Source organism: Coregonus lavaretus (assembly GCF_964263955.1).
Source record: "Coregonus lavaretus genome assembly, chromosome: 11".
In the NCBI taxonomy this organism is placed as follows: Eukaryota; Metazoa; Chordata; class Actinopteri; order Salmoniformes; family Salmonidae; genus Coregonus; species Coregonus lavaretus.
The window spans coordinates 41,472,989-41,497,796 of NC_139998.1; the positions used below are offsets into that span (position 1 = coordinate 41,472,989).

The following is a 24,808-nucleotide window of genomic DNA, read 5'->3' on the forward strand; positions in this document are numbered from 1 at the left end:
AAGCTCCTGCATGTCATCTCGAGCCGACACTGTCAGCTACCGTTCACCAGCACGATCAGTGACCTGTGCCCAATACATTAATCCATGTGCTGTATTGAAATTAATTGAATAGTGTTGAACTTCTTCTGTCCCCTTTCTCTGTCTTAGCTAGCCCCTGACTACACTTTAGCTAGCTAGATAGCAGAGCAGTAGATCAAAAAATTATTTTGTATTACTTAACCTAGATAATTGTTTGTACAGTATGTCGACTTTGGTGTCTATTTCAGAACTTATGGCATTTTTCAAGGATGAGCATAAGAGCATTAAAGGGGGAGAAGACCACTATATGTCTGGCCATGAGGGGAAGTGCAGCTATAGTGAGGGGCAACTTAACGGTTTGGTCAGGGCCAGCATGAGGGATAAAGTTCATCCTGTTTCAGAGTGTAGCTATTAGGTTAAGTTCGAGCATCTTAGCAATACAATATGTTTTATACAGCTGTCAACATTCTACAAGGAAAGAGCCACTTAATCAATTATATGATCATTAACCAGATTACCCCAGATGCCAGAATTAGATGAGTTAACACAGTTCTAAAATGTCATTGAGAATCAATCTAAAAATCAATTGACATTCAGAATTGACTTTGTTTAGACATCCAGCCTGTATTGTAGTTTCATGACCATAGACAAATGTATTCACACAGTCTTTATTTATAGGATCCTTCCCACTATATGATTGATATGTCAAGTGATAAAATCCCAAGTTATCAATTCGAAGTTGAAAAACAGCACTTGTCCTCATGTGAAAATTACAGTATATTAAATATTCTACAGCTGGAATGTCAATCAAACTTTATTTATTTAGCACATTTCTTACAACAAATGTATTTCAAGGTGTTCAAAGTCATGTTTTGAAAGACGTGGCACTTAACATCCTTCCTCTTGGCAGGTCTCTATAGGTGACAAGGGGATTCTCTCTACCACATGCGAATGCCTCCGTGGAGCTCATACATGTAGCCATGCAGCCTATTTTGGCGGTTCACAATATCGACCGTACAGATGTGGAATGCGAGTGGAGGAAGCCAGCCGTGCCCAACCATGTGCAGTCAGTGGAGGACCTGTACCCGGCCGAAGACTACAACCCTCTGTCCCGAGAGCCCACAGAGGAGGATCTTCAGTGGCTAAGGAACCGTCTCTGGGGCAGGTTCAGTGGAATGCCATGTCTCCTTGAACCTGAGCCAGAACAACCGCTACCCTCCCTGTCTGTACTCAACATTTTTTTTTAAACAAGGGCACCTGGGGCATGCAGGCATCCTGGTTGGCATGGCGCTGTTGGTGGAGCAGCAGGAAGCTATACGGCAGGCAACAGTTGGACAGCGCACCAACCCCAACTGGTACACCATGGGGAGAGGGAGGTTGACAGCCAGCAATTCTGGAACAGTGGTCAGGGCCAAGCGTGTACTCCATCACTGCTAAAAAGGGTCCTCAGATCACAGTCATTGGATGGGGTGTTGTCTGTAAAGTGGGGCACAGATAATGAAGAGGAGGGCATCAAGGCATTCAAAATGGCTACAGGGATGGATATGCATGAGTCAGGGCTTTGGGTCACGGGGACTGGGATTCTGGGTGCCTCACCGCATGGTCTGGTGGGTACCACAGCAGTGGTGGAGGTCAAGTGTCCCTATGGTGCAAGGGACCTTACCATTGAAGAGACAGTGAAGGAGGAAGGGTCTTACCACCTCTGTGAAGACCATCCTTACTGGCACTAGGTCAGCTCCACATCACTGGAAGGGATATCTGCTTCTTTGTTGTGTGGACCACCAAAGCCTCCATCACCATCCAGCGTGACGACCTCTGACATACTCATATTGCTCCGCCTGTCAGCAACTGTTTTCAGGGAAGCCAATGGTCCAAAATTATTCCACATAGTTCATACACACACACACACACACACACACACACACACACACACACACTAGGCTCCCAGAATAGGTTATATTACATACATGTTTTGCTCAAAGCAGCCAACAAAGTAATGTAGTTAATGTAGTTAATCAGTCTGGATCTTCTGCTTCTACTAAGGTGGATGAGCTACCTTTTCTGGTAAATACAGGGCCATTTCTCTTTCCCACCGGAAAATGGCAGCTGCAGACCTGAGTGTTGTCACTTGGTTTCCGGTCCACCCATCTGAAAGAAAACAATGTTTTACTTTTACTAGCTAGCTAAATTGATTACTAAAATGGTAACATCTATATTAAAATACCATAACCCACAGACTTGACTATAGTAATGGTAAAATAGACTGGGCTTTGATCTATCTGCACATCTAAAATCCTACTATGTGGATGGGACATTTCTGCTGGGATGGAAGAATTATCTGGAATGCTCAACTAGATGATCAGGACAGTCTAGGGTACTATTTGCCGAAGAGGTGAAGTATTGTGATGAGCTATACGACTGTACCTCTGATTCTAATTCTCAAGAGGAAAGTTAAAACCCTCAGCCGTGAGGTCACTGAGGAGGACCAGTGATAGGGGGATCGTCTGAAAGTGACTGACATGCAGGGATGGAACATAAGGATTTTGGGCACTGGCCAGTAGACCACGATTTTCTACTAGCCCGGGTAACATTCAGGTCCTAAAGCTGTGGCATGCGATGTTTGTCAAGTTTGGCACATTTTCTACTAGCCATTTCACTGCTGTGTCAGGCTAGTTTGGCACATTGTCTACTAGCCCAGTCTGAAAAGTACTATCCTCGGGCTAGCTTAATTTCCATCCCTGTTGACACGTATAACTGACTTCACAGGTCATTTGATTAGTCATGTACAACAGATGCACTCGTGGAACTAAACCGTTTGTGTTTTGTATGGGAAAACATTGAGCCCACAAGTCCTTTGTTAGCCAGCTAGTTAACGTTAGCTCACCGTTCGTGAAGTCACACTTTTCCCCATGGTGACATGTTAAGTAATGTTAACTAGTTAGCGTAAATCACTAACGTTAGGCACATTTGCTAATTCAAAAGAATGGTGCCGGAGAGGATGGCTGCCGTTTTACGCGTTCCTAAACAATTGTGCTATTTTGTGTTCTTTCGCATTGTTTCTAATTTATTTTGTACATAATGTTGATGCTACCGTCTCTTATGACTGAAAAGAGCTTCTGAATATCAGAACAGCGATTACTCACCTCGAACTGGACAAAGATGTATTCTTTAATGAGTCGGACGCGAAGGATATAAGTAATGTTGCTCCCAGACAAGGCCCAAATCCCTGTCATTCGCATGAAGAAAATAAGGAAATACAGGGGACGGAGATCAGGGTGCCTTGTGAGAATTTGTGGGAGAGTTGGTAACCTGCCTCTACCATCCGTTCAATTAGCCAACGTGCAATCACTGGAGAATAAACTGGATGAGCTCCGTTCGAGACTATCCTACCAACGGGACATTAAAAACTAATATTTTATGTTTCACCGAGTCGTGGCTGAATGACGACACGGATAAAATACATTTGGCTGGGTTTTCCGTGCATCGGCAGGACAGAACATCTACGTCTAAGATGAGGGGTGGGGGTGTGTGTCTATTTGTCAATAACAGCTGGTGCGCAATGTCTAATATTAAGGTAGTCTCGAGGTATTGCTCGCCTGAGGTAGAGTACCTCATGATAAGCTGTAGACCACACTATATTTTTCGTAGCCGTCTATTTACCACCACAAACCGACACTGGCACTAAGACCGCACTCAACGAGCTGTATAAAGCCATAAGCAAACAAGAAAATGCTCATCCAGAAGCGGGGCTCCTAGTGGACGGGGACTTTAATGCAGGAGAACTTAAATCCGTTTTACCTCATTTCTACCAGCATGTAAGTGCAACCAGAAGAAGAAAACTTTTATTCCACACACAGAGACGCGTGAAAAGCTCTCCCTCTCCCTCCATTTGGCAAATCTGACCATAATTCTATCCTCCTGATTCCTGCTTACAAGCAAAAACTAAAGCAGGAAGTACCAGTGACTCGCTCAATACGGAAGTGGTCAGATGACTTGGATGCTACGCTACAGGACTGTTTTGCTTGCACAGACTGGAATATGTTCCGGGATTCATCCAATGGCATTGAGGACTATACCACTTCAGTCACCGGCTTCATCAATAAGTGCATCGACGATGTCGTCCCCACAGTGACCGTACGTACATATCTCAACCAGAGGCCATGGATTACAGGCAACATCCGCATCGAGCAAAAGGCTAGAGCTGCCGCTTTCAAGGAGCGGGACACTAATCCGGACGCTTATAAGAAATCCTGCTATGCCCTCAGACGGACCATCAAACAGGCAAAGCGTCAATACAGGACTAAGACCGAATCCTATTACACCGGCTCTGACGCTCGTCGGATGTGGCAGGGCTTGCAAACTATTACGGACTACAAAGGGAAACCCAGCCGCGAGCTGCCCAGTGACGCGAGCCTACCAGACTGCCTAAATGCCTTTTATGCTCGCTTCGAGGCAAGCAACACTGAAGCATGCAAGAGAGCACCAGCTGTTCCGTACGACTGTGTGATCACACTCTCCGTAGCCAATGTGAGCAAGACCTTTAAACAGGTCAACATTAACAAGGCCGCAGGGCCAGACGGATTACAAGGACGTGTACTCCGAGCATGCGCCGACTAACTGGCAAGTGTCTTCACTGACATTTTCAACCTCTCCCTGACCGAGTCTATAATACCTACGTTGCAAGCAGACATCATAGTCCCTGTGCACAAGAAAATTGCCATAAATGACTTCCGCCCCTTAGCACTCACATCGGTAGCCATGAAGTGCTTTGAAAGGCTGGTCATGGCTCACATCAACACCATCATCCCTGAAACCCTAGACCCACTCCAATCCGTATACCGCTCCAACAGATCAACAGATGATGCAATCTCTATTGCACTCCACACTGCCCTTTCCCACCTGGACAAAAGGAACACCTATGTGAGAATGCTGTTCATTGACCACAGCTCAGCATTCAACACCATAGTGCCCACAAAGCTCATCACTAACCTAAGGAGCCCGGGACTAAACACCTCCCTCTGCAACTGGATCCTGGACTTCCTGATGGGCCGCCCCCAGGTGGTAAGGGTAAGCAACAACATCTGCCACGCTGATCCTCAACACGGGGGCCCCTCAGGGGTGCATGCTTAGTCCCCTCCTGTACTCCCTGTTCACCCATGACTGCGTGGCCAAGCACGACTCCAACACCATCATTACGTTTGCTGACAACACACCGGTGGTAGGCCTGATCACCGACAACGGTGAGACAGCCTATAGGGAGGAGGTCAGAGACCTGGCAGTGTGGTGCCAGGACAACAACCTCTCCCTCAATGTGAGCAAGACAAAGGAGATGATCGTGGACTACATGAAAAGGTGGGCCGAACATGCCACCATTCACATCGACGGGGCTGTAGTGGAGCGTGTCGAGTGTTTCAAGTTCCTTGGTGTCCACATCACCAACAAACTATCATGATCCAAACACACCAAGAAAGTCTGAAGACGGCACGACAACGGCCCCCCCCCCCCTATTTTCTTAAAACTGCATTGTTGGTTAAGGGCTTCTAAGTAAGCATTTCACGGTAAGGTCTACACCTGTTGTATTTGGCGCATGTGACAAATAAAATGTGATTTGATTGAACATGTCACCCCTTGTCGGTAAAGTCCTACTACACCGCCGTGTGATACATGCAACGTTAGCTAGCTAACATTAGCTAATGTAGTTAACTAGCCTACCAAGGTGCCTAACTAGCTAGCCCACCAGGCGATATTTAGCTAGCAGTATGAGAAATGTATGTACTCACTAACTGTAAGTCGCTCTGGATAAGAGCGTCTGCTAAATGACTAAAATGTTAAATGTATACTTGCCCTGGTTGGTAGGCTAACGTTAGCTTGCATGTCACCAAGTGAAAAAGTATGACTACACAAACTGTGAGCTAACGTTAACTAGCTGGCTAGCTCACAACGGACTTAATAATAGGTAAATAATAAAAGGTCAAAACAGTCATTACACTAGCCTATACTGTTTTTTTTCTTTCTTTTTACTTGTAAATAAGGTAAGGTGCGTTGTACACGTAACTACAGTCAGTGGTTATCTAGCAAATTTTCAAAAGCATCTAGCTAGCTAACCACAACTCTTTGACCTAACCAAAATAGCTTGTTAGCAGCTAGCAAACAGGGCTTACCTTATCACACAGCTCCAGCGACGCCTCTCGCTCAGAGGTCGGAAAACGACAAAATACACGTATGCTTATCTATGTAGTGGTTACAATCCGGTACAGACCACAGAACCATCCTTGCTTCAGATCGACGGAGACACCTACGTTTAGCTAAAAAGGCCACGGTATTTAAACAATTATAGTAATAAAAAAATGCTAAGGTAGCTAGAAAGGTAATTTGAAAAATGCTAAACAAGAATACACACAAGAAATACACAATATTAATTATTTACACGAGAAACTAAAAAGGCTACTTGCTAGGTTACTTGTGGATGAGAGTTTGCGTGGAGAAATGTGAAGATTTTTTCCAGCCTGCGCCTTGAGTGATTAGGTAAAAGCTTGTGACAGGATGTGTAGTTCTGTTTGATCGCCACATTCGCGGCTAATTAGCATTTTATTTTTGGAGAGTAATTACAGGAGAATATATTGATAAAAGTTACCTTGTCCAAGATAAATTTGCGCGGTTATCAAAACGTCACCCCAGGGTAAGCCAAATCAAAACCCATACCTTATGAAGTGTTTCTAAAATCCCCTACGGAAAAATGAATGGTGGAAAAACGATTGGAACGATTTCCGGGTTTGACAGCTAGGTTTTATGGGTATTATGGTTCATACTGTGGTACTCAATTGACGAAGTTATGTGACAAGAACATATCAGATTTCTGTGTACAATGCTGTAATCAATCAGACACTATAAGGGAATTTGACAACATGTGTTATCATAGAATAGCCTACCCATTGAGTGCATGCTTAGTAAATTGCCCATAAAGCATTTCATAAAGGTACTAAGTATGGGACAATTATTTAATGAATCTGTTTTACTGTTTTATGTGTATTTAAAGATGCATTATGCAGAAATCGCTCCACCATTTCCTGGTTGCTAATTTCAGTTTATGTGACAAAACAAGCAAGGATAGTGTAGAGAATCATTGTACCATCTAAACCGCTGTGAAATATATTTTATATAACCAAAAATATTGTATTTTCAGCTATTTGAAGCTGGTGTACAAAAACGAAAGTAAAAGACTCAAAAACGAAACTTAAGAACGGGAAGCATGGAAATAGCTCACATTGAATAGATATACAGCTTCTTAGTCTTGCTTTCAATGAGAATGACAGATCTATAACTCACATTTCTATGTGAATTTGGTCTGGTCCCCAAAAAGTTCCATATTGCAGCTTTAATGGGTTCATATTATCTTTACAAAGTAACTTCACCACCAACAAGTCATTTTTGGTCAGTTGATTTATGCAGGATACATCACTACAAGTCTCTGACTATTCATTACAAACGTGAGACATTACTATAAATAGGCCTTTCCTTTGCATGTTAACTACTACGTTTTCAGCAGTACACAACACTCATCCCTAAGCCAACTATGTTCCATCATGGAAAAGGTCATTAGACACAAATCTATCAAAACTGCACAATGATGAGAAGAATGTGTAAACAACTTTTTCAGGTTTTATATTCGGTGTTGTACTGACAATATTTTTTTTGCTTATAATTTTACATTTGCATTTAGTGGCAATGCATTACTGATGAAAAGCAGCAGACCTCACTGAAAGCAAAAGATGGATGTCAACAGTTCGGATCATTTCACATCTCTCCATAGTTTACTTCCAATGCATAATATCAAATTGGTTAATGGTGATTTAAATTAAAGTTATGTGTCTTGGTTCCATTTTTATACTTGTTCAACCCATGGATCACATGACCAACTTGCGCCCAACCTCGGAGTGGCACTTTACCCTTACCTGAAATCGCTGTATGGATGAATAATCCAATTACCGGCCGATTTGACGCGCTCTTGTTCCTTTTCTACAGCTTTTTGGCTCCCAAACATACGCAGTGAAAATTTATTAACTCCAGGCTGAAGCATGGAACTAAATTGCTGCTGCATGTAAGTCCGATTGTCCTGTAGTTCCCCATCATCTGGCACAATCTGGGATCCATCCTCAAATTTAAAACATGAGACAGAATTCCTCTTCTGTTGGTTCTGCACAGAGGACGATGCTTTTCTATTAGGGGCATTTGAGAAGGAAACTCTGTGGTCCTTTTTCTCAGTGCCAGTAGTTGTGGCCCCGGCCACCTCGGTCCCTTGTCCCTGTGCTAAGGACCCAGCTGAGGTGATAGAACCGTCCATGCTGGCGACTCTCGAATTACATCTAGTTTGCCTTTTCCTGTCGTCGGGTTCAACTATTCCACCTGTCTGCTTCTCCTGCCTAGATACAATGTAGGACAGGTTCCCAGAAATGTTGGGGTCCCTTCTGCAATCTCAGTTTTTGTTGCATATCATACCGGTAGTGCCTTCACCTGTCCAACCAGTAGCCAACCCGGTTACTGCTGTTCCTGTGGCTGAGTCCCCTCCAGCCCTGAAGTCTGAGGCGCCACGGCCAGCAGCATCTGCCTGGCATATCAGAGCACAGCTTGTGGCGCCTGTAGGAACACAAGGTGTGGACTCCTCGCCTTTCATGAGCCACAGCTCATTGTTGTTTGAGTTCTTGCACTCTGTTACGCTGCTCCCCCTCCTGGCATAAATGTATTCATCTTCATACTTCCACCGTTTCTATCCCCTCCGACACTAACGGAAACGGCTCGGCACAATAGTGGCTGCTGGAATTTGGACTCCGCTTCTCCATCCTCCGCCTTGTCCATGACAGCGCCTTCGGAACCTTTGCCTTGCTGGGCGGACAGCAGCAGTGGAGACGAGTTCAAATCAGCTCCAGTCAGTGGAAACCACTTTAGGATACAGCACCAGTGGCGTTGCTATGGCTGCAATCTGGCTGTTAGTTTTGTCACATGGAAACGGAGGGCCCCTTCTGTTGCCTAACCTCAAAGCCATCCTCTCCTCTTCCTCACAATGAATGACATTGAAAGGAAGGTTCCAGTGTGAAATTACATGAGCATGGTGGACCAGAGAAACAGAGGGATGCAAAAAAAAATCTGATTTATTAAGTCATACAAATAAATAATGTGAAATTGGGCTACCCTATAATTTCAATCTGTTTTGAATATTGTATTTTGAGCACAAATAGTAATTTATTGTGAAGCACATTCAAATGCAATATTAGCCTTGAAAGGTCAGTGGATTAGCATATTGGCAAGCCACTGGGCACAGATGTCAATTAAATGTCTATTCCACATTGGTTCATTGTAATTTCATTGAAATTATGGAGAAACGATGTTGATTCAACCAGTGTGTGCCCAGTGGGAAATGTTCTCTATTTTACTCACATCATGCATGCGTTATCTGTGCGTAATCACCAAATAATATTGGTGGTGGATGACTTCACCTGAGAAAATGAGTGGTGCCAATATAGGCTACAATATCCACCAGTCCAGATATGTTGATTTATTCCAGACACATCTATAGGCTACGTCAATGATACCACCTAGAAGCACAATGGTTCCTCCATATTGATGATTAAATCGCACCCTCGTGTCGTATCTTCTCAGAATGATTTGGGTGTGTAGGCCTACTGATGTAATATTGTATTGTACAGTGAGTCTATAGCTGTTATGCCTATGAAATCAGACCATTAGTCCACTCCTTTACCATTATTCAACTCCTTCTGTATGCCAGCTTCAAGTCATCATGAGCGTGCACGTGCGCAGACTGCAGATATTCTAGCCCAGGGGTACTCAACTCTCACCCTACGAGTTCCAGAGCCTGCTGGTTTTCTGTCCTACCTGATAATTAATTGCACACACACCTAGTGTCCCAGGTCTAAATTAGTCCCTGATTAGAGGGGAACAATGAAAAAATGCAGTGGAACTGGCTTTGAGGTCCAGAGTTGAGTTTGAGCGTTCTAGCCGGTGGGCCTGAAATTGTCCCACACTGAAGTCTGCAAAGCTGAAACGTCCGTGTATGCCATCTCTGATGCAGTGAAAAAAAATGAAAACAAGCTTTATGCCACATCTTTTTGAGTGCGGACCCATCACACATACCCTTTTGCTTAGCTTCAAATCATGCCATTCACCAGAGAGGACTGACACCTTGATGTACAAACCAGCAGAGGCTGCTGAGGGGAAGATGGCTCGTAATAATGGCTGGAACAGAGCAAATGGAATGGCATCAAACACATGGCAACCATTCCACTAATGCCGCTCCAGCCATTACCACGAGCCCGTCCTCCCCAAATAAGGTGCCACCAACCTCCTGTGGTACAAACCCATTGCCAAAGACCATTCAGGGCACTTTGGAAAATAACTTTATAGATGTACTTGTGGAATGGCCTGTAGCATTATCTTGTCTTGTGGAAATATGAAACATTTCCATCTTACTCAACAGTTAACACAATAGACCATATCTCTTAAAATCAAATAACGTTATTAAGATTGTGCAATTTGGTACAGTTGACAGTGTTAAATATACTTGCTTGTTTACTTCTAGGCAAAATAATTGACACACTATATATATATATATATATATATATATATATATATATATTAGGGCTGTCAAAAATAGCGCGTTAACGACGTTAATTAGTTGTTTGCTGTTAATTACGTCAATTTTTTTAACGCATTTCACGCATGCGCAGTGTGACAAATTATTCAGGTCAGGAAAGTGGTTGGGAGCTAGAGGCGAGATGGAGCAAGGTGAGCAAAGTGGGCCTATTGACGGATTCAAATATAAAAAGAATGATGATGGTACAGTTAACAAGTACAAGGTTATTTGCAAGATTTGTAAGAAGGAGTTTCAATTTCACCGGAGCTGTTCAAGCTTGAAGTACCATGTCAACGCCAAACATGCGTTTGCTGGGCCGTCAGATTCAGCAAGTGGTTTGCGCCAGACCACGCTGAATGTTTGCAGGCAATTAACAAAATCAACCTCAGATAATTTGACCAACACAATAGCAAAATGGATTGCAAAGGATTGTAGACCCATTAGCATTGTAGAAGACTCAGGTTTCCTTGATGTTTTGCAAGTGGCGTCTCAAGACTCATTCTATAAGCCACCGTCAAGAGCCACAGCCAAAGACAAATATTATGGTGTGTAGTATGTTTCAGCTTGATTTAAAACACCATTATTTGGCTGTGTTAATAAACAGACATAATATGAAAATTATGTATCTGTGTCCTGTTATTTATCTTTTGGTATGCATTTCAGAAAAAAAATGGTTAGGATTCAGGTGTAATTGCAAATAGTGATTAATCATGATTAATCCACTGAAAATTCTGATTAATTTGATTAAAAATTTTAATCATTTGACAGCCCTAATATATATATATATATATATATATATATATATACACACACACACACGTCATATATTTTAACATACTTTATAAACTCTGAAATGGTACACAACCCTCACAATACTAATCAGGTTAATGCAACATATGGCTTCTGAATTGTCTACAAAGGAAGCTTTATTAGCTTTAATCACGTTTAGGTTCCACATACCCTTAGAAGAAAACCGTCTCCCCATTTAATCACCTTCAATTCTGATTTATACATTAGTGTGAAATCTAGTTTCTGGTTGATCAGAAGAAGCTAATGTTACACATCTCTTACACTTTCTCCTTTTTCAGGGAGTATTAATATGGATGTGACTATGGCAACAAAAGCAGAGGCAATTCAAAACTATACTAAAACATTTCAATTAGAAATAAAACCAAAAAGCTTGGATAAAAATGTTAGCAAAGATTTACCATCCAAACATGAACAATGCATTTCTTAGATACACGTTGCATTTCAATAGTCCTCCTTCCTGCCGTTTAATTTAGGAACTAAATACAGTGTTACAACTTAAACAGCAGAAAATCAAGTAGTGTAGGAAAAATAAATAGATTAGTGTTAAGGCGCATCATACAGTATAACTCTGCCAAAGGTGATCTACGTGATGTGGTAGGGTCAGGGTCTGAAGTCAAAAGACTTCCGGCTGTTATTTTACCTACAGTAATCTATCAGTGTCCAAACATTTCACATCCCTAGTAGGATCCATGCTGCTTATCATGTGGCTTTTCAGGCTTGCAAATATAAGAGCACAGATTTAGAATTGTGAGAGACGGTGGAGGAAGCTAGAAGCACAAACAAACAAAACACCAATAGATCACTCTCACGTAAACGTTTACAATGGATTTCACTACGAACAAACTTCTAGAATGGCAATAAAAATCATGCAAAAAATGTTTTGCCCCATGTTCCCAGGCAGCACAATATGGAGAGAAATATAGAAGAAAAGCTAGAGGAAATTCAGTCAATTTCTCAAGACATTAACACTCAAGCAAAAATGTTGTTTAAAAATCGCAGGGTGCACTAGATTATGTAACACTCAACAACCCAATGCTCCTCATAGATCCTGGAAGGTCATCATCAGGATATCTGTCAGGAGAGAAAGAGAGGGGATTGACAATTACATTGATGAGAGCTCAACCACTACAGGAGTTTTACTGCTTTGATTTGGTAATCAGAATAAATTCATTTGAAATGGGCTCATCCTGTCGAGTGGATTGATTCAAAAGCTGTCATACACACCTCTCATCTTCTCTCAGTTGGAGTTCCTTTGCCTGATGTCCTTGTGGTTTGTGTTAGCATTGCTCTTCCTGAAATACATTTTCCATTCAGAACATTAAAAAAATTACAGTATTTCCTTGGGTGAGAAATTAAATACTGTATTTTTTTAATGTCGGTGTGAAATGTGTACTTACAGGGGAGCAGATCCTGAGTCGTCATCTATACAGCAACACAGGGACAAGAGAAAAGATGAAGAGAGTCAATAGCTGAATTTGTTCAAGAGACTAGGTGTGAGCAATATTCTCCCAATGAGAGCAAGGCATGGAAAAGGCATGCTTTCCACAGACAATGAAAGAAATGGTGACAAAGTTCCAATTATTGCTTTAAGTAGGCCTTTCAAGTGCACTGCCATAGATCTACAATAATCAAATAAAGACAGTTACGTCACTTGAACTTTATCACAATCAAATTAAAAAAGATAAAACAGCAAGAGTTATGACAAATCTCAGGCAAGGAATGAGATCAAAGATGGCATGATATCCCTGCTATAAATAGCTGAAATTACTCGTCATGCATAGAGATCAAGATGCAGATGGAATGCAAGACCAAATATTAAAGGTATACACAGCAATATGACATAACTAGCCAGGCTGCTTTCCTGCTTACTGACAAATATTTGTTGTTGATGTATGTAAGCAGGAAGTTGCTGCCCTGTGTATGATGTCATACTGCTGTGTGTACCTTTAAAACCCTAATCCCTTAGGCGTTTCCAACACTACAAACCATGACGTTAGACCTAATTCCCCCATCACATTACTTATTTGGCCCTTTCACTGGCATGACAAAAAAAAAACATTGATTTGTAGGCATAAAAATGGGGCAACATTTTTGCAGTCTGAAAATGTCCTTCAAATTTAGCCCAGGTTGGTCCAATGTAGGAATGCAAGGCCAGTGGAAGAGTTCCTTATTAGATACAAGTGGTGACTATGAAAGCAGTGCATTCAGAATCCCATAGCTTCTCAGTTACTGTCATTTCAGGTCAACCACTTCAAATCTGACATGCAGATTTGATCACTTACCAAAACGCAAAAGCAGCAGCGAACAGAGAAATAAAAAAATTTAAATAATAAAAAACTGTTCTAATAGAAAACCAATTGCTTTAGATGAAATGGAACTCCTAAAATCAAGAGTGGAAAACATACTTGAAAACTAAATCAAGAAGACCACATCAATAATAGTAAACTTCCTATATCCAAACCATTATGAAAATGTAAACTATAGAGATATCATTAAAATTGCAGGTAATGCACAGCAAACTTAGTAGAATGACAGTGCATCTGCAACTGAGAGACTGTTCTGCCACTGGGGGGCAGCAGACACTCAGTCAAAACATATGGACTTGACCAGGTATGCTACTTTAGCCCTTCAGAAAACATATATGAATGGCAAAACAAGAGTACTTCCTTTCTGCCTTTCTCTGCGGGTGTGTCTACATACCGTCGTTGATCTCATCAGGCTTTCTCCTCTTCTCATAGATGAAGATGATGCTGACCAGGATGATGACCTCGGCCACTATGCCCAGGAAGGGCCAGAGGGCAGCCAGCCGGCTGCGGACGCGCAGGTGGATCTTGTCGGAGGTCGAGCCGACCTCGCTCGTGCCGTAGCACATGTAGTCGCCTATGTCCATGGCGATGTCCAAGTCGTCAATGGTCAGGGTGGTCCTGTTGGGGGTGCTCTTGATCTCATACCTGTCGGTACCGTTGGTGATGGCCTGAGAACGCCAGACAGAGAGCAAAGCCATTTAACACCCATTTCCAGATTTCAATATTTTTATATTTTCTAGTGCAGACCCCTTTGGCGAGTACTACTACGTGTGGAATTACTGTGGCTTCAATCAAGATATTGATTTAGTCAACGATTCCTAAAATTGGAAAATAAATGCAGCATTGTTGAAACTGAGTTCAATCACTCAGTTCAGTCCAGCAGCAAGGTTTATTCTAGCTCAGTGAAACCAATTTTGTTAAGCCTAATGTGTATCAATGATGTAAAGTTTGCTAAAGCATACCGTCTTATCTTCTCCCTCCAGTTTGTACCACTTCCAGTCAGTGGGCAGTGGGTATCCATGACTAACACACACCAGCACACCCTTGTCCTTCTCGTTACCATGCTCAGAGTGTTTGTAGGCAGAGACATGGGGAACAGCTAGTGAAACACAGGGAGGCAGGTATTTATGGGATGATAGCCATTTATGGGATGATAGCCGATATGCAACATTTATCCAAAACATCAGCATCTGCAGTTTTATAAACCAATTGGCTTTATAGGCCTATTGCAGCCTTCAGATACTCAAAGTGCGCTAAAATTAACTGGCATAGCATGTCAGTAGAAGAAACTTAAAAAGGATTACTTACTTTTGACCACAATGGTTGTCTTCACCTCGGGCTCAGAAAGGAAGACGCACTCATACAATCCACCGGAATGGGAATCGATTTTAGCCAAGCTAATGGAAAAAACAAAAACTAAATGTAAGCCCTAAAAATGGGAAACATAGGCATACTACAACAGACTTCGCTCAAACAATGGCTTCTAACGCATCCCAGTCATGAAGTCACTTTGCTTACAAAAACAAAAAGTGCTGCCCCAACAGACTGAGCTTCAGTGGCAGGTAAATCGAGTCCCGTCCATCTGTTGGATCAAACATGCAGATAAAACATGCAGACACACACTGCCTGCCTGGAGCTTTTTTATTTTATTTGACCTTTATTTAACTAGGCAAGTCAGTTAAGAACAAATTCTTATTTACAATGACGGCCTACACCGGCCAAATCCGGACGACGCTGGGCCAATTGTGCGCCGCCCTATGGGACTCCCAATCACAGCCGGTTGTGATACAGCCTGGAATCGAACCAGGGGGTCTGTAGTGACGCCTCAAGCACTGAGATGCAGTGCCTTAGACCGCTGCACCACTCGGGAGCCCTTACGTGTGCTCGGTGTAGAGAGTTGGCGAGTTATGCTTGGATGACTCGATCACTTTGCCGTTCCTCATCCAGTAGTGGCCTTTGACTGCGGACGGGGGGTCGGTCAGTTTACATGAGAGGATGGCAGAGGTCTGGTTGTTTACCTCCATAGGTTGAGCTTCGATTAAGGGATCTGTAGACACACACAAAGTGAATATATTTTAAAAAGCCATCCTTTGATATGAACACATCAAGTAGGCGTATACACTGCCCATTACAGTTTACCATAGTACCATGAGGAAAGGCCAAGTGTAACTAATTATTGTATGTCTTTTCTAGTACAATATATTGCTAAAATAGTTGAGGGTAACTAAAAAGGCACTAGATACATCTGTGGTTATTTAGGCTAACGGAATTTATAGGGTTTACAGGACAAATGGCACTCTATTGGAGATTGTCTTGATACCAACATGTTGAGGAGGCACAAACCTTGAGGAGATACTGTCCAGGGCTCGACATTGCTTTACTATCCTTTAGCCTAAACTTCATAGTGAAAACTGATAAGGTCTAGCCTAGCTGATGAAATGTTATTACTTTCATAAACTATCACATTTCAAGCCAAGAACAGTACAATATTAAAGTGGCAGCGCAGAGCTTTCCAAGAAGGGGGCAGATCACACATGGGAAGACACCTAAATGGAGAGCTCTATCTGAACCAAGAGTTTAAGAGAGGAGGAGTTACACTGGGAAGTTAATCTAAGAGACCATGCTTGTAATCAACATAAACAGAAGAAGCAACCAGCAAGGTGAGGTATTGCAGGTTGGTGTTCCACTGACAGAGAAGAGGAACAAATAAGAGGATATTTTGGTTTGGGGTAGAGAAATCAACAACTTGTGTCAAATAATACTGGACCACAAGGCAGAAAGATGGCTTATGGCTGAGAATCATTACAAAGCAGGTTTGGGGTCTTCTGTAGATAATTTAGTACTCCTAAAGAGCCTAAACAGGTGTAAAGAGTGTAAACAACACAGGACAGTGCCAATGTTTGTATCAATTATTACACATTCTACTCCTTGGACAGGACAGCAAAATAGACAATGAAAGCCAACAAGAAGCTAAACACACCATAATCTGACCCCTTAAAACATGTTTTTATTTTTTATGATGCATCCATTTGCAGGTTTCAGACCTTCTAACCAGTATTATCCATATATGAAATATATTTTGCTAATGAATTAATTTAAACAATTCACTAAGCTTTGACATAGGCCTAGCAAAAAAGCATCAGATTGAGGGTAGTGCTACGGCAGGTAGGAAGCGTCTAAGGAGAAAGGCTCGGCCACGCCATCACAGGAGCTCAGTGAGGGGAGAGTAGGGGAGTCTGGGTGAGACAGGTCAGGAGAGGGTGTGGGACAGGAGCTGGTCCACTCACTGTCCTCCCTACAGGGAGATGCTGCCTGGCTGTACGCAGGGCCTCTCACTTACATTCAAATACTATAACGTTAGCCTGTGAGCAGATCCTCTTGATTTTGGGTGCCTTCTTCAGCTCGTTGCGGTCAGGATCGTTAGAAGCGTGGCACTCGTACGTGCCAGTCATTGAGCGTGAGGTTTAAGAGGTGAATGGAGCTGGTGGCATGCTGGATGTAGGTGGCGTTGAGCCCGACACGGTCCTCCTGCGCCCCATCAAACAGCTGGGTCATGGTCTCGTGCTCCTCGCCCTCTATGAACCACCACTGCACCTCGGGGATGGGGTTCCCAGTCACCACACAGTGCAGCTCTGCACTGTCCTCTATCAGCTTCATCTGGGACAGGGGCGACTTGATAAAGACAGCTGAACAGGCCACCGTGGGGGGAGGGGTGGATTGATTTGAGTATTATATTTATTTGGATTGGGTTCGGATTGGTGTGAGCACATCAGTCAATTTTACGAGATGATAGTAAGGCAAAAAAGAAAAACAGAAGAGGTTAATAGGACACATGAATAAGAGAAGGCACAGAGTTTGAGTCATTTTAACCCAATGATTTCATGCCAAATTGATTTTTAGAGTCCTTGATACTCAGACCCACTGCAGAAAGTTGAATGACGTGCATTAAATAAAAGCAAATGTCACTGATAAAACCAGATACATTTAATGAAGCTTAACTGAAAAGATAATGAAATGTGCAATGAATAACAAAAAAAAGCACGAGAAAGCAAAGCAGATGATGAAAATGCCATTAAAAGTTCAGATGTTTTTTTTTTTTTATATGGCTGTAAATCTATTACATTTTCTCTGTCTGTTTGTGTTGATGGGAAGTGCAGAGCTTAGTTATTAATCGAACACGACACCTGATCTGACATGGAGGACATTCTGTACAGGATTTAATACCCAGGAGGAGCAACAGAGGAATAACATTCTCAGGCGCGAGCCAAGTTGTGTTGAGTTAGCCCCCTGTAGGGCTATTTCTATCGAATCCCACAAACAATCTTAAATCAACGCACGGGATAACAAAACCTGGGCAGAGCTCGGGGATGCCCATGTAATGCTGCTTGAACAAAGATATAACCATGTTTTCAGACATAATGTCTGCGCAACACCCTTTCTCTGTGTATCACTAGAAACACTTCACATAGTACGACAATAACAAGAGGTGGTAGGTGGACATTTTCTGAATAGTTGGCCACCTAAAACGACAACAGCATGTAGCTATTAACATGTCCACAGAGTCAAACTTGTGAATTGGGTTAGAGCCATTGGAGCCTCTGGCTCTAAATATCATGTGACCTTTTAGCTCAGGGTGGTGGGATCCTTTTAACCATTGCGAAAGGTCACCTTCATAGCAAATGCTGTACAAAACAAGTAAATACAGGTACTGACTTCACATAGGCCTGAATGAAAAACATACCTTAGTCACATTTTATTATAAACTGCCAGGAAGTCCCACTGGAGTAAACAATCTCTTTTGGAAGGAGACCTGGCCATGGCAACAGCTGCAGTATCAGAAGATACCCCTACTGAGTGACTGTTCTGTAGGCTACATGTGGTCCTAACTGGCCTAGCATATTGAAAGGACAGAGGCCCGAGTGCTTGGAATGGTTGTCAAGTTAATGTGCTACAGCTTTCTAAGGACAATGGGTCATCCGCCACAGATCACCTATTCATAGTAAACAACCAGGCTTACACATGTAGGTTTCTTTTTTTGTGTGAATGCTAGCAGAGGACAAATAGGGAAGTTTCAAATGCAGGTGTGATAGGCGTGTAAAACCAAAATGTAAACATGAACACCATCAGTGCCCACTAAGGAGGCAAACAAAAGAAAAACCCACACCAAACTTAAAGACAGGAAGAAACCCAAAAAGGTGTATCAAAATAGGGAGCGACAACTAAAAGGTGTTAACCCTCCACTCTATCAACACAACTGGAGCACTGGGCCAACCACTCTTAAATAGCACCTGGGTCAGCACAGGTGAAACACCTTCCCACTAACGAGATTGCAACCAGCACAGGTAACCCATGCTGACTAACGAGGTGATACCAATCGGTGCGCCCTACGTGCTAAAGTCCAACCTCAATATAAAACGCAACATGCAACAATTTCAAAGACTTTACTGAGTTACAGTTCATAAGGAAATCGGTCAATTTAAATAAATAAATTAGGCCCTAATCTATGAATCTCACAACTGGGAATACAGATATGCATCTGTTGGTCACAGATAGCTTTAAATAAATAAAAAATAGGGGGGTAGATCAGAAAACCAGTCAGTATCTGGAGAGACCACCATTTGTCTCATGCAGCGCGACATCTCCTTCGCATAGAGTTGATCAAGCTGTTGATTGTGGCCTGTGAAATGTTGTCCCACTCCTCTTCAATGGCTGTGCGAAGTTGCAGGATATTGGCGCAAACTGGAACACGCTGTCGTACATGTCGATCCAGAGCATCCCAAACATGCTCAATGGGTGACATGTCTGGTGAGTATGCAGGCCATGGAAGAACTGGGACATTTCAGCTTCCAGGAATTGTGTACAGATCCTTGCGACATGGGGCTGTGTATTATCATGAGGTGATGGTGGCGGATGAATGGCATGACAATGGCACACCCTCAAAACCTGCGACAACTGTGGCATTGTGTTGTGTGACAAAACTGCACATTTTAGAGTGGCCTTTTATTGTCCCCAGCACAAGATGCACCTGTGTAATGATCATGCTGTTTAATCAGTTTCTTGATATGCTACACCTGTCAGGTGGATGGAAGAAAAAAATTTGTGCAAAGAATGAGAGAAACAAGCTTTTTGTGCTTTTAAACATGTCTGGGATCTTCTATATCAGGACATGAAACATGGGACCAACACTTTACATGTTGTGTTTATATTTTTGTTCAGTGTATAACTGAAATTTCTATGTGAATTTGGTCGGATCGCCCAACACATTACATATGCAGCTTTAACAGAACATGCAACTCCTGTAATGAAGCAGCCAATAAAACTATTTTCAAACATTTGCCAAAATGCAATTCGCGAGAAAACACCATTCTAAACAGAGCACCTGATGCGAGCGGTATATGACAGAGATTAAAATCAGAGGGGGAATCTAAAGATGCAACAACTAGGATGGGTTGCTAATATGAATAGGGTTGTGCCTTTGGCTTATGGACAATTTTAAAAAGTTGATATGAAAACGAATATAAACAGGAGAGAAATGGGATATGAAGAAGTCTTTCATAGGCAGGTGTGGAAAAAGTCCTAGCTGATTATTGAGTTGCGGCTGTCAATGAAAAAGCATCTATAACGTGTGAAGATAATGAGTCTTGAGTATAATAAAGAAATGTTGAGACAAAAAGGGGAGGGATGTGTGGCGAAGATAGCCTACAGGCGCATCTCTCTCTAGAATGCATGCGCTCAGCTCTCCAGAATGCAATCGATCTTCTCATGAAAACGTCTAGTGTCCGAACAAACTATTATGACCCATCTATGGAAAGGTGAGACTCACACGAACATGTCGGTGATTTTGCTCCAAGTCCCCCACAAGCGTCACGGGACTCATCTGAAGTGGGTACCATCGATCTGCCAATTTCTGTCTGTAGCGTCCAAACAGTTTGGGCTACACACTAATATAACCCCCCTATGGAAAGGTGAGTCTCTCACGTACACTACATGACTAAAAGTATGTGGACAGCTGCTCGTCGAACATCTCATTCCAAAATCATGGGCATTAATATAGAGTTGGTCCCCCCTTTGCTGCTATAACAGCATCCACTCTTCTGGGAAGGCTTTCCACTAGATGTTGGAACATTGCTGTGGGGACTTGCTTCCATTCAGCCACAACAGCATTAGTGAGGTCGGGCACTGATGTTGGGCGATTAGGCCGAGCTCGCAGTCTGCGTTCCAAGTCATCCCAAAGGTGTTCAATGGGGTTGAGGTCAGGGCTCTGTGCAGGCCAGTCAAGTTCTTCCACACCGATCTCAACAAACCATTTCTGTATGGACCTCGCATTGTGCACGGTGGCATTGTCATGCTGAAACAGGAAAGGGCCTTCCCCAAACTGTTGCCAGAAAGTTGGAAGCACAGAATCGTCTAGAATGTCATTGTATACTATAGCGTTAAGATTTCCCTTCACTGGAACTAAGGGGCTTAGCACGAACCATGAAAAACAGCCCCAGACCATTATTCCTCCTCCACCAAACTTTACAGTTGGCACTATGCATTCGGGCAGGTAGCGTTCTCCTGGCATCCGCCAAACCCAGATTCGTCCGTCGGACAGCCAGATGGTGAAGTGTGATTCATCACCCATTTCATGAAGCTCCCGACAAACAGTTATTGTGTTGATGTTGCTTCCAGAGGCAGTTTGGAACTCGGTAGTGAGTGTTGTAACTGAGGACAGCCTATTTTTACGAACTACGCGCCTCAGCACTCGGCGGTCCAGTTGTGTGAGCTTGTGTGGCCTACCACTTCGCGGCTGAGCCGTTGTTGCTCCTAGACGTTTCCACTTCAAAATAACAGCACTTGGCCCGGGGCAGCTCTAGCACGGCAGAAATTTGACAAACTGACTTGTTGGAAAGGTGGCATCCTATGACGGTGCCACATTGAAAGTCACTGAGCTCTTCAGTAAGGCCATTCTACTACCAATGTTTGTCTATGGAGATTGCATGGCTGTGTGGTCGATTTTATACACCTGTCAGCAACAGGTGTGGCTGAAATAGCCGAATCCACTCGTTTGTAGGGGTGTCCACATACTTTTGTGTATATATAGTGTACGTCGGTTGTTTTGCTCTACGATGCCCACAAAACTCTCCTGAAGGTAGTCCGGTACCAGTTGTAAAAAATGTATGGAAGTATATATGGAAGTAGTTTAGTGCCTAAAAACAGGGGAACATGTTTCAAAAATAAATCATGTTTCGTGATCTTTCTTTTATCTCTCAGATACATGACAGACACTTCAAAACAAACATCCTTTATATTTTTGGGGGGACTGTTTTTCCATGTATGAATCTGTTATTGAATGCATTTCTATGGGCTAATAGCAATAAGGCCAAATTCAATGTTCAATCAAATATTTTTTATATATATTTTTTGTATACCTAAAGGGGACCTAAAATCCAAAATCAAATAGCTAAACAAAGACGAATCCAATGGTACAACTCTGTAGCAAACACACAATGTTTAAAGGGAGTTAGAAATCCAAAAAGCGCTGGTGTTAAGGTGGGAATCATTGTGTTAAGGTCATTTCAATTTCTTGTAGTCTCTGCTAAAAACAAGCTTGCAAACACAAGGTTTCTTGCTTGTTTGAAACGTTTTATATAATACATTTAAATACATTGGTATTGTAACCATATAGAAATATAATATTTGTTGTGATTTTAATTGAGATGTGGTATTTGTATTTATTAGGGATCCCAGCTACTGTTCCTGGGGTCCGAACACATTAAAAGCACTTACATTACATATAAACTAAAAGATAAAACAGTACATCATATAACATTATTACACCACTATGTTGTATCACATTTAAATAATTTGGTTATTTATCTCCATAGAAATGTTGACATATGGTTACAACACTCATAGGCCTACTTTTTTCATCCTCGAAACTGGACATCTCTATATGATTCAAGCAGGCAAACTGGTCTACACCGGTTTAAAGCTCGCAGCTAACAAGCCAGAAGCACAGGCAGAGCGTTGGCTCTCAAAAAACTAGCTGAGACTTCAAACATGAAAGATTACAGCCTTGGTAGGCAACTGGTTAGTCTGCTCATTCACAAATTCAACAATTGGCAACACTAAACAAAACATTGGCTAGTTTATGAAGGACTAAACAAAGGCAACTCCATTGGCTGGTGGTGGTCATGTCATGGTGGGGGATCTGGTGAAAAACGTGCAAGCTAGTTAATACTAGTAGGAACTAAAATGTTGACACTATTTAGCCTTTTTAAAACGAGACAGATAGCTTTCTAATAATACTTAACTTGTTGCTAGTATATTCTTGAAGATTATGGCATGTTGCAATTGCAAAATGAAACATAACTAGCCAACTATTTTCGTTAATTACCTACAAGTCACAGATTTTTATCACTACATGTGTTTATATTCACTAACTACCTGGTATACATAATATAGTATGAATATTGATGTAAAGCATCACATCTTTGTCAGAACTATATATTCTTTACAGTTAACGTTGCCAGGCTAAACCAAGTCAAATGATCCATCATGTTCGGTGCCTGGAACGTTGTACCGTTTTATGCTTCCTAGCGAACGTTAACGTTATTTTCTACAGTTAACGTTACAGCGAGATGGACAAAAATTGAGGTTGACCGTTTGGAAAACTCTGGAAAATATATGGCGTTTAACTGTAAATCAATAATTGAAAACCGCTAACGTTAGCCAGCTCGCACTCTCTGCACAGTACCTAGCTAAACATCTTACCTGTCTGGGCATTGGCTCGGTACAAGCACAATAAGAGGGTACTTAAACCCCACAACACTTTCATTTTCGACGATTTTCTTGTCTGCCACAGAAATATACTGTCAACTACACTATTTTTCTAATATATTTGATCTTATCTTGACTCTCTTCCTACACCATCGACGAGTTAGTAGTCGCCGTTCTCTAGTTGCTCCTCACGTCGTGAAATAGCACGTTCACATGATCCTTGCGCGTAACCGTTGGGGGGAGAGGAAGACTCCCTTCATTTTTATTTGGAAAATAAAACAGTTCGACGTGAACAGGCAAAAGCGTAGAGGGAGGAGCGACCTTCTCAAATCGAACAGTAATCTGCGCCGCTCCGTCCTGTTGTCAACAAGGCAGCATGTTTCGTTCAGAACCATCTATTTTCCATAAAATATAATATAAGGCCTTATCAAAAGCAATCACTTTTGCATGTAAAAACAGAAACACTCATTACTCCACGAGACAACAGTCCAACAATTCAATACAGTGTTGTCACCCTATATAAAACAAAGCCTTGTTGCATAATGGAATTAACTATTGTTTTAAAGGGATGTAATTGACAATCCTTGTGTCTCCCATACTATCCCATTTAGAACGTCTAATTTGCTACCCTGAGGACAAATTGTAAACTCACCAGGGTAATAAAATGAACTGATTAATGATCAACAACACTGGAAATTACACACCCAAATTTGGCAAGGTGTTTGAATATGAGAGAATAATTGTTGTCCAGTTGTTGTTGTTTTTTAAACTTGTGATGTCAACCAAAGGGCATGTCTTGGATAAACATTCAACTACAAATCCAAAGCTTGCAGCATGTTAGGGTCAAATACAGACAAATATTGATTCATACAGTATCTAATGTAATTGATAAGCATCACCAGATATGCCTACTGTTGATCAATCCTACAGTGGTACTTCATTTTTTGTGAGCAGCAACCTACAAAAGAATGAATGAGGTCACATAAGTCATTTTCAGCTAATCTATTTTAATGTTTAACTGGGCATAAAACACAAGATCAGTACATTTGCAAGAGTAAGTATAAGATCAGCAGTGGTGTAAAGTACTTAAGTAAAAATACTTTAAAGAACTACTTAAGTAGCTTTTGGGGGTATCTGTACTTTACTATTTATATTTTTGACTACTTTTACTTCACTACATTCCTAAAGAAAATAATGTACTTTTTACTCCATACATTTTCCCTGACACCCAAAAGTACTCGTTACATTTTGACAGGAAAATGGTCCA

The 24,808-nt window shown here is 42.0% G+C and overlaps 1 protein-coding gene, 1 long non-coding RNA gene and 1 pseudogene across 3 annotated transcripts in view; all 3 read right to left on the minus strand.

Annotated features, from left to right (window-relative positions):
* The window catches only part of LOC311137160 (potassium/sodium hyperpolarization-activated cyclic nucleotide-gated channel 2-like), a 124,488-nt pseudogene extending 115,617 nt beyond the window's left edge, over positions 1-8,871 (minus strand). Inside the window, exon 1 of the transcript in view lies at positions 7,971-8,871. The product of the transcript in view is annotated as a potassium/sodium hyperpolarization-activated cyclic nucleotide-gated channel 2-like (transcript). The remainder of the gene's footprint in view (positions 1-7,970) is intronic.
* On the minus strand, positions 817-6,750 carry LOC311137196. The gene is made up of 5 exons (XR_014613921.1): positions 6,653-6,750; positions 6,180-6,323; positions 2,075-2,166; positions 1,716-1,866; positions 817-1,494 (listed from the first exon to the last, which is right to left on the minus strand). It is a non-coding gene; the product is annotated as an uncharacterized lncRNA (long non-coding RNA).
* Positions 8,872-11,494: 2,623 nt separating the features above from the next.
* Positions 11,495-23,760, minus strand: LOC311136753 (basigin-like). The gene is made up of 8 exons (XM_084171027.1): positions 23,536-23,760; positions 15,658-15,826; positions 15,088-15,176; positions 14,742-14,878; positions 14,174-14,447; positions 12,871-12,895; positions 12,698-12,765; positions 11,495-12,544 (listed from the first exon to the last, which is right to left on the minus strand). Exons 1-7 carry the CDS (start codon positions 23,597-23,599, stop codon positions 12,711-12,713), a joined length of 813 nt encoding a protein of 270 aa, XP_084027153.1. The 5' UTR covers positions 23,600-23,760; the 3' UTR covers positions 11,495-12,544; positions 12,698-12,710.
* Between the last annotated feature and the right edge of the window lie 1,048 nt (positions 23,761-24,808).

Excerpts from the sequence above, each read along its gene's own strand:
- LOC311136753 (XM_084171027.1), bottom strand. The coding sequence starts at position 23,599 with ATGAAAGTGTTGTGGGGTTTAAGTACCCTCTTATTGTGCTTGTACCGA. Across the intron at positions 14,448-14,741 it reads TGGAGGGAGAAGATAAGACG|GCCATCACCAACGGTACCGA; the intron begins GTATGCTTTAGC and ends TGGCGTTCTCAG. Across the intron at positions 12,896-14,173 it reads GCCTGATGAGATCAACGACG|ATGACGACTCAGGATCTGCT; the intron begins GTATGTAGACAC and ends GTTGCTGTATAG.